Source organism: Seriola lalandi, unplaced genomic scaffold (genome assembly GCF_002814215.2).
Source record: "Seriola lalandi dorsalis isolate HSWRI2012SDOR001 ecotype SW California unplaced genomic scaffold, Sedor1 jcf7180002054919, whole genome shotgun sequence".
NCBI lineage: Eukaryota > Metazoa > Chordata > Actinopteri > Carangiformes > Carangidae > Seriola > Seriola lalandi.
Genome location: NW_019525471.1, coordinates 141,875 through 151,856, shown reverse-complemented (window position 1 = coordinate 151,856; position 9,982 = coordinate 141,875). Strand labels below are relative to the sequence as shown.

At 41.5% G+C, this 9,982-nt stretch overlaps 1 protein-coding gene across 1 annotated transcript; it reads left to right on the top strand.

The window, feature by feature from the left end:
- The first annotated feature begins 6,660 nt into the window (after positions 1-6,660).
- LOC111673473 (alpha-2 adrenergic receptor) lies at positions 6,661-8,178 on the top strand. Its single transcript, XM_023431231.2, has one exon. It carries the CDS (start codon positions 6,777-6,779, stop codon positions 8,133-8,135), a length of 1,359 nt encoding a protein of 452 aa, XP_023286999.1. The 5' UTR covers positions 6,661-6,776; the 3' UTR covers positions 8,136-8,178.
- Positions 8,179-9,982: the final 1,804 nt, after the last annotated feature.

The following is a 9,982-nucleotide window of genomic DNA, read 5'->3' as shown; positions in this document are numbered from 1 at the left end:
AGTAAATTTTCAGCAGTAAGATCACACAAGGCGGACTAAGAGGCTTTTGTCAGCTGGACACCATATTTCATCAACATTTACTGCATCATTAACACAGCTGCGTGTCAGTGCTGATTATGATCCACTAACATTTTGATATGGTGACACCTTTTAGCTCCTTTGACCAGTATGACTCAGTATGTGTTTTTAGATGAGAACCTTTGGACAGCAGTCCTGCCATAACAATCAGATCAGATATGCTTTATCTTTTACATATGTGCACTTACTGCATTATAGTCTATTAATATTGGAAAATCATCAATCATTAATGTCCAATCTATTACCAAGGCTTGAGTGAAGGATGCGCATACTGAAGCATATTGACGAAAGTGATAACAGTTGATAATGGACTATAATCATTCAAAGAGGATGATCTAATGTGACATAATCAAAGGAACAAACTTTGAAACTCTATGTTAACACACACCTCCATTAGAAATACACCATGTGACAAAACTGACTGTTCTCCTCAAGTCCTGAAAGCTGATGGAAGTCTTATCTTGTGCACACATAATGAAATAATATCAGTTTTTGGGACATTGAGGAATCCTGTAGTCCTTGTTAGTGTACTGGTCTTTGTTTGGCTTCACTGGTGGAGAACCATTACCTTCCTGACAATCATTCTCCTGACAGGACTGTGCTGTTCTCCATGAGAGGGAACAACTGACAAATGGAGCCATTACACCCAAATGACTTGGGAGAGCAAGTTAACTGTGTAATTGTTCAAAGGGTCGGCTTTTTTCAACACTAATTAAATCCTATCACTCAGTGGCACCCACTGTAAGGCAACAAATGAAATCATATGGCAGGAATTTTGATTATTATCAACGTATGTAGCCGCATAGAGGAAGGTGTCAGTGATATGAGCTGCTGGTGAAGACTGGAGCACCTCCAGGTGACCAGTGATCATTTGCAGGCTTGAAACATTATATAATCAATAAGATGACTTTAGGTCTTACTACCTACAAAAGTCAGATCTAAACATCCAGCTTAGCACTGTACCTGAAGGGAAATACTTACAACTCAAACATGAACGCTCAGACACATTCAGAGTGACAGATTCTCAGATTCACAGACTGTGGATCTGAGAAAATCTGTGAATTTCTTCTTGGCAATGCTCTGGTTAAAAGGAGGAACTGCCAGAGCCACGTTATGACTGCTCTGATTTTAATAAAACGCAGATGGAGGACGCATCTTGCTCTGCATGAACCAACAAAAGGCTTTTCATTCATGTGGATTATGCCAGCGCATTAACATTGTCAAAATCCCATTCCTAACGCCAAACATGTAAATTAAATGAATTATTCAGATTTATTACCTGCAAATAAATGTCTAATTAGGGTGGCAAGGCTTGCTGCCTATAATGATCAGGCAACAAAAGGGTTCACGCTGAGTTATCGCTCACCTTCCTCTCCCCCTCACAGTTTCTTGTCATGCTTCACAAGTGCCTTTTGTGCTCATTTAACAATACGCTGCTCGCTCCTCAGCAGCGCTCTGCAGAGACAGTTTTTTCCTTCAGCTCTCCTTGACTAGCTGCACGCAGCAGATGTTAATGCTGCTGACCCCATGTTATAAAGACGGTGAAGCCAATGTTAGTTTGTGTGTTTTTTTTGTTTTTTGCAGAGTCCTAAGTACATGTGCTGCTATGCATCTGGGATGCTGACAAGAATCCTGCCCCTGTCCTGTTTTCCACAAAGGTGAACATCAGAGACACTACATCCTGTGAACAAGTACAACAGGTGGACAAACAAAGTCACCTATCATGGGCCGAGCACGTTAATGCAGTTAGAAATAATAGGCCAAGGTATTGCAGTCACAAGAAAGTGTTTTCCGTATGTACTACCTCACAGGTCAAGTTTCTATATCATTCATTTTGTTTATAGTAATCTTGGTAATAGTTAGTAGTTTACTGTAATAACACACACACACCAATGACAGTGATGATGTGGTGCGCAGTCCAAGGACCAACTCGCTGAATAAAACTGTCATTTACAGAGCCACAAAAAATAAAGCATCCTTTAAAAAGAATATGCAGAGGCATTTGTTGGCAGGCTGAGTAGTAGGATGCATCACTGTGCTTTTCAATGTTTGTGTTTTGCTTCATACGAGTTGTATGATTTTTAATTGGTTTACTCCCTAAATGTACGTACAGTGTGGACTGGCTTGAATGTATTAATGTACATGTATATAATTTTGTAATGAATGTTTTTGTAATGAATGTATGTGAATCATGTGTCATGTATTGTATATGTTGGTGTTGACCCCTGAAGATCAGCTGATTGCCTTGGCTTCAGCTAATGAGGGTCCTTTAAATAAACAAACACTGACATCTTTAAGCACCAGAAAAAAGATAAGAGAATAAAGATTTAGGACTGTGAAACTCTTTCACAACTGATTCTACAGCAGCAACAAGTTCACGATGATGGACAAGCATTAGTCAATCTGATCAATAAGACCATGAAATGTATGCATGATATTTTGTGTGTTGCCAAGAGCAAAAAAAAGCTTCAAATTGCACTTTGATCCAATAGAAATGTGCATAAACTGAACTAAAAGAGAAAAAAAATACATCAATATTTGCAATACAGAGAACACTGTCGTCTTATTTAACACATTAAATCATGTTCATTTCAAAAGCTGCCTGTCCGTCAGTTAACTACTGGTCAGCAATGGAGTTTATGTGTGAAGTGACTGTTCCCTGTTGGATTTGTGTGATCAGGAAGTGTGAATTAGTAATTTAACAGGTTTTAATATTTCACCTTTTTGTTCATTTAAAGAGAAGACAAAATAAATCAACTGTTGTGTATCAAACACCACATTACATATTATTTGGACAAAGCATCATTAATCGGTCCGATCTGAGACAAACAAAGACATGCCAAGAAGCCATCGTCACGCTGGTTCACTTCTGTCAATCTAAACTAGTGATTCCCAGCGACGTGCTCCACCGGGAGAATGTGGAAAAGACTGCAGCTCAATAAATAAAAAAATTGAAAAAACAACTGAAATGATGATATGGTAAGAAAACATACGTGAAAAATATAAGAAAATATAAAATATGATGACAAAATGTGTGATGCTGGTCTTTAGTATAAGTAATACATATTAATCGTCACAAAAAACTACTAAAAACACAGTTAAAAGTTCAGTTTGGCTTGTGTTCCCTTAAAGTGAAGCTCAACCAAAGTGAGTTTCTAGTGTTACATCGTTTCATTTGAATCTTTTTTAGAGACCTGATGGAATGAAACTATTTCATTTGAAGAAATAAAGAAACAAAATGTTCATTCAGGGAATTACATTTTTTAAATCTGCCTCATTATCTTGATAATCTCATGACCCCTCGCATCTATCTAACAACTCAAAGAGAACATTGACAATTTCAGGATGACTGTGTCTTGTTATGGAAACAATAATCGCAACAATATCCTCTGGCATATAATTAACTGCGATTGAATTAAACCAAACAGGACGTAGAAAAGCACAAGAAACAACATTAATTGAACTGAAGAAAGACGAAGGAGAAGAAGAAAATGCAAAGTATACGAGGAGATCGCGACAGCCAGTACTTACAGTAATGATACTGAGAGTCAAGACCAGAGCAGTAATTACAGCTGAAAGCAGAGGCATCATTTCCCATCATCACTGAGTTCTCTGCACAAACATCTATTGTACTTGATGGCTGTCAGCTCATCTCACCCCCTGCACACTCAACACAACTTAAACCCTGCGCATCACTGCTACATGATCTTCCTCCCTGTCTCTCCTGTCCTCATACAACATTTAACACACTCGGTTCGGATGAGGAAGTACTCCACAAGAAAAGCTGCTACAAAAACATGACACTGTGGATATATTAGAGAAGATATTGAAAGTTTTTCCGTATATGTGGGTCATATCAGGTGTCATCAATACCTCAACAATAACCCTTTTCTCCAGTGGAGTCTAGTTTTTTCTGAAGTCATTTTTTACCCCTCCTATAATAAACATAATTACAACACATTATGCATATAATCACAAAAGCCACACAAATGTCTTAATTCACTATGACCCATTAACCTCCTAAGACCCAAGCTCTATTCTTTGCTATATAGGCTGATTGGGACCTGAGAAAAATGATGTCCACATATGAGGACATTAGTTTTAAATTTCGATTACTGAGTGGCAGTATAATATCCTCATATGTGGTCACCAGGCCCTTGTTGAGAAAAAGTTAGTATTGTGGGCTAGAGAACCCAAAATGTGAGGTCCACATATGAGGACGCCAGGTCCTAGGAGGTTAAAGGCTCACAACACGTCTTACATTTCCCCGCTGCATTCACATATTTGTTGTCAGTCCCAGCGCTGTAACTTCTCAGGTCTAACTCAGTTGTATTCAATCAGAAGTTAGTGGCAGACTGAATGACAAAGCCACATCGCTCCTTTGTGCCTTGTGTCTTTCAGTTTATAGAAAACTGAAGATTCTCTCATTGTGTTGACGTCAGGGTCGAAAAAAAAAAAAGAAAGAAAAAAAAAAAACACAAAGAAGAAAAAATAAGTAGAGCTAGAAAAATGATTACTTATATGTGCTTCATGATTTAGAAATAAATCTTCAAATGGTGCAGTACTTCATTCTCCTTCAAGAATAAAAAACAAAACTCAAAACTTTTATCCTCATATTGCAAAAACGTCATGTATTATTTAATCAAAGCTCGCGCTCTTGATCAAACGTCTGGGGTGGACGGTCTGACCATATCACAGAATTTGTGAAGTCAAAGTCGGCGCACGGAGGAGAACTTGCTATTGAGGAAGATATTTGATCACATTAAAACCAACATTTCTACATTTTCTTCCTCACATTACTGCATTAGAAGCCAAACTAATCGAATACATCTCTGTAGGATTTTTAAGGATCAAATTTAATATATTATGTCTTCTCAAATTCTCTCATGGAGAAGCTTGAATAAAAAAAAACATCTCTGAATGATGAATGCTGTTCATAGAGAGGCAGGGATCGGGACAAATCCTCCATTTTTAATTTATTCAAATAAATACTTGCATACCTGAATGTACACACACTTTAAAGTCACTGGATACGATTCTCAGCTTCTTCACCCGAGATCTTTTGTGACCGCGGCGTCCGTCCACACACACACACACACACACACACACACGCTTCATGTATAATCTGTGATGTATACGTTGAGGGCTGCAGCTCTGCAATGTGTATGTATAAATATATACAGTGTGTGTCTGCTCACTGTTGCACTGTTTCTCGTCCTGTCATGGGTGATGTGTGCTGCGCTATATCTTTTAAAATAGAGCGGTGAGCTGTGGGAAGCATGCGTTCATGCGTCCAAGACTAAAAAGCCATTTGAGAGAGGAGAAAATCGTCATCTTCATCTTCGCTCTATAGTTACCAGGAGAGTCTAGATGCCATTTAGAAAATGTCTGTTAAGAATCAAATGTAAAATACAACAATTTTCACTGTTAGCCAAGTTCTGAACCTTGCAGGGTAGAAATTATAATGATCAGAGCCTCTTAGTTTTAAAAAAATGGAGGAAAACATTTATTATGAGAAAGATATTTACCTGATAAGCAGTATTACATAACAGAAAAGTTCTGCTCCTGTCCAATAAAAATCAGCTCCACCTGAGGGGCCCATGTCTCGATAACAGCTCTAACAGAGACATTACAACACTGACATCAGCAGGCATCGCTTTGATTCTGCTAACACATCACAGCTATGCATAGCCATCTGCAGCTATACTGTGTGTGTGTGTGTGTGTGTGTGTGTGTGTGTGTGTGTGTGTGTGTGTGTGTGTGTACAAGCATTGTAAAGAATGAAAGTGTGTGTGAGGCGTACAGAGGAGGTGAAACGCAGCGGACTGTTGAAAATCCAATCGGTCTTCTGTACCTGATTTACACAGCGGTGTGTCTGGATGAGCGACCTGCCTCTCAGCTGATGAGCTCAACTCCAAAATCCCAAACAAGCACCTCACATCTTTAACTTCCGTCAACCCTCAACCCCCCCACACTCACTCTTCCTTCCTCAACACTGCTCCCACATCAAGACTCAACCCCATAGATCAGATCCTGCACGAGTCTGTGAGCTTCTTGGTCACATATTTCCGTTTTAACTCACATCGCCTTATATAAGTTGTTTGGCCTAGACCATCTCGCTCACAGCAGTAAAAGGCTTCATTGTGAGTGCAGCTAAATGTTGCCTGCACATTCATTTCCAGCCCTCTCCCTCATACTGAGTCATTACAATTGGTGATGTGTTCATTTTGTGAGCTTTATTTAGGGCTGCAACACCCAAAAACAACAGTTTATCGCTAATAGTTTTAACACTGAGAAATGCAGGCTTGTCAATAGCCTCATCATATTCCCACAAAAATCAGAATAATGCTGTGTGACGGGGGCGGGGCAGCAGTGGGTGAGTTTTATGAGAACAACACATGGGGCATCATCAGGAGCGAGAGCGCACCATGCTGAGGGAGGGAGAGCTGCGGCTGGACGCCACTCAACTCCTGACAAACAGGAGATGAGGAGACTGTTTCAGACTGCATGGGAGATGATTTTGTATATAAGTAACTTATCTTGATCAACAGGCGGCAGAAAACCTGCACACACTCCGTGAAGTCTGGAGTCTGTTCATGCGCGCCTATCCATGTCGTCAGATTTGTAAATTGGCCGCGGTGCCGTGCGTTTTTCCTTTTGATGGACTCTTCAGTCTATAGAAGAGTGGATGTGAATTCATGCCAACACTCAACCGGTCCAGGATATGTGTGTATAACGCGCACATAGTCGGGATGGAATCGTTCAACGCCAGCGGAATGGACGCGTTCACGGTGATCCATCTGAATTCCTCCTGGAGCCTGGACAGTGGATATTCTCTAGCAGCGATAGCCAGCATTGCTGCGCTTGTAAGTTTCCTCATTGTCTTTACGGTTGTTGGAAATATTCTGGTGGTTATTGCTGTGTTAACGAGCCGGGCGCTGAAAGCCCCCCAGAACCTCTTTCTAGTGTCTCTGGCCACCGCGGACATCCTGGTCGCCACTTTGGTGATGCCGTTTTCCCTGGCGAACGAACTCATGGGCTACTGGTATTTCGGGAAAGTTTGGTGCGGTATTTATTTGGCTTTGGATGTTTTGTTCTGCACTTCGTCTATTGTGCATCTGTGCGCAATAAGCCTGGACCGGTACTGGTCCGTTACGCAGGCTGTAGAGTACAACCTGAAGCGGACTCCTAAGCGCGTCAAGTGCATCATCTTAATTGTGTGGCTTATATCTGCTTTCATCTCATCTCCGCCGCTCATATCTATTGACAGCAACAACGACACCAGCTCTCAGCCTCAGTGCGAGCTGAATGATGACACTTGGTACATCCTCTCCTCCAGCATCGCCTCCTTCTTCGCTCCCTGTTTAATCATGATCCTGGTGTATATCAGAATATACCAAGTGGCCAAAACCAGAACCAGAGGCATGTCGGGAAAAAATCCCAGGCCAGATGGTGTTACACAAACTGAGAATGGACTGAGCAAAGCCACCTCCCCTTTCCACGGGGAGAGAGAGAACGGTCACTGTCAGTGCCCGCCTACGCCCAGCCAACGCACCATCACCATCGGGGCACAGACCGAGGATGCTGACATGGAGGAGAGCTCCTCCTCAGAGGGCAAAGGTCACAAAGCCCATCAGCAGCAGGATTCTCAGAGAGCCAAGAGGGCCAGCCAAAAGAAAAGCTCCCTCTCCAAACACTCCACCCGCATCTCTAGAGTTAGTAACAAATCCATGGACCTCTTTGCCTCCAGGAGGAAACGTCGCCGGAGCTCCTTGGCCAGGAAAAAGGTCTCTCAAGCCAGGGAGAAGAGGTTTACATTCGTCCTGGCTGTGGTCATGGGGGTTTTCGTTGTGTGCTGGTTCCCCTTTTTCTTTAGCTACAGCCTGTACGGTGTGTGCAGGGACTCCTGTAAGATCCCTGACCCACTCTTTAAATTCTTCTTCTGGATTGGCTACTGTAACAGCTCCCTGAACCCCGCCATCTACACCATCTTCAACCGGGACTTCAGACGAGCCTTCCACAAGATCCTCTGCAAGTCGTGGAAGAAGTCCTTTTAGATCTAAAGCAGAGCTGCTGCACCGTGACAATCTTAAAGGGAATATCAAACCGAATTTTAAAACAAAAAACAAAAAAAAAAAAAAAAAAAAAAACAGAAGCCCGTTTCGTCTGTCACTGCCACTTGTTACGTCACATTGTCCTGTTGTAATTCAGTCATGGCAGCGCGCACCCTGATCCACCCACTGGGTGAAGCTTCAACATGAAGTATGTTTCCACCACAGGCTTCTTACAGGCTTTCCCGATCGGATTAGTGAGCTCCACATTTCTTTTATTCCTACTGAAGTGTGCTTTAATGCTTTATAGTGCATCATCATCATGAATCAACCTCTCTATAACTTCCACTCAAGCTGCACACATGGCTGACTTTACCTGCTAGAGGGCCCCAGGGGCAAAAACAAGCTCCAGTACCCCCTCAACCACCTCGCTTCAGTTTTTCCCACTCTCTCTGCAATGTGTACAATTTTTTCCTTTTTTTGTGCTAGAATAACTAGCTAGAACTACTTGGCCACAGATTTGCTGTGTGATAATTTGATTTACATAATTAACTTAAAACATATATGCACGATATTGAGTAAATGACAGTTTTAAAACGATTTTTTTTTTGACACAGGGATTCTATTTCTTCTAATCTTTTACATGAAAAATTTGATACGACTAATGTCTGCACTGTAAATATGTAGGTAGAGCACAAATATGTAGCAAGCGGGTTAGCTTAGCTTAGCATAAAGACTGGAAGCAGAGAAAAAGTAAGTCAGTGAGCCCATCTTTGTCTTAAGGTAACAAAATCTGCCTCATGGCACCTGTAACACTCATTAATTAGCATCTTACTCTCATCTTTTACAATCTGTACAAAAACCGAAGTGTAAAAACAACAATTCGATGTTCTACAGGGGACAGTATGCTGGTCTTGGATGAGACTGGTTGCTAGGCAACCCGGGGGAAAACCATCACCCTGTGTTGTGCCATCAGAACAAGGAAGGCAAGCAGTGCTTGACCAGCTAAAATAGACATGAATTATCTCAAAGCAGCGTTCTGTCCCATAGAGGATGGGAGGGTTGATCTGCATATTGAGGCAAGAAAATACAGGATTCTGTATTGTCACAGGAGTGCGTCATTGTCAGTGAATGGAAAATATTTTGAGAACCACCACACCACATTAGTGTTTTTTTATGATACTTTTCCTATGCGCTGCATATTTGCTATTTTTAGTGTCAGTTTAGAGGAATAATCCTAATACTTGCTCAGCCAGGAAGGAGAGCAGAAAGGTGAAGGTGTCCAGGCAGAGTGCAGCAAAATGCAGGAGAGACATTCAGCACAAAATCATGAGACAGGACAGGCCCTGAATTTAAGAGAGACTGGCTCCTACTGCTGTGCTGAAAAGGTCTGATGTAGTCTGGTCCATTTTTCTCACATCTGTAAAAGTCACTGCACGCCACTGCCATCATCCAGTCTGCATGCTAAGCTAAAACTGGCTGCAGGCTGCAGCTACATATTTACAGTGCAGACATGAGGATGCTGTTGATCTTCTCATCTCACTTGCAGCAAGAAAGCTTAAAGGACTTTTTCCCGGAAATGTCCAACTATTCCTTAAGATTGTGTCATAAGGAACGTCCTGCCTCGAGGCCCTTATTTCGGTGTTGTGCTTCGGTTCTGCATGTTTGTAAAAAAACGAAACAAAAAACGTTTCAATTCAATAAGCACAAACCAGTTCGGTTCACACAGTAAGTCTGGAGCCTGGAGCAGTTTAACCACAGTAATTTTCACTTTTCAAAGTGTTTCATTTAAATAACTTGTAAAGGCCTGAAAGGCTCAAACTTTTTGATTCTCTCTCACGACCCCCCTGGTT

Bases quoted from the DNA above. Each gene is read 5' to 3' on its own strand.
- LOC111673473 (XM_023431231.2), top strand. From the start codon at position 6,777: ATGCCAACACTCAACCGGTCCAGGATATGTGTGTATAACGCGCACATA.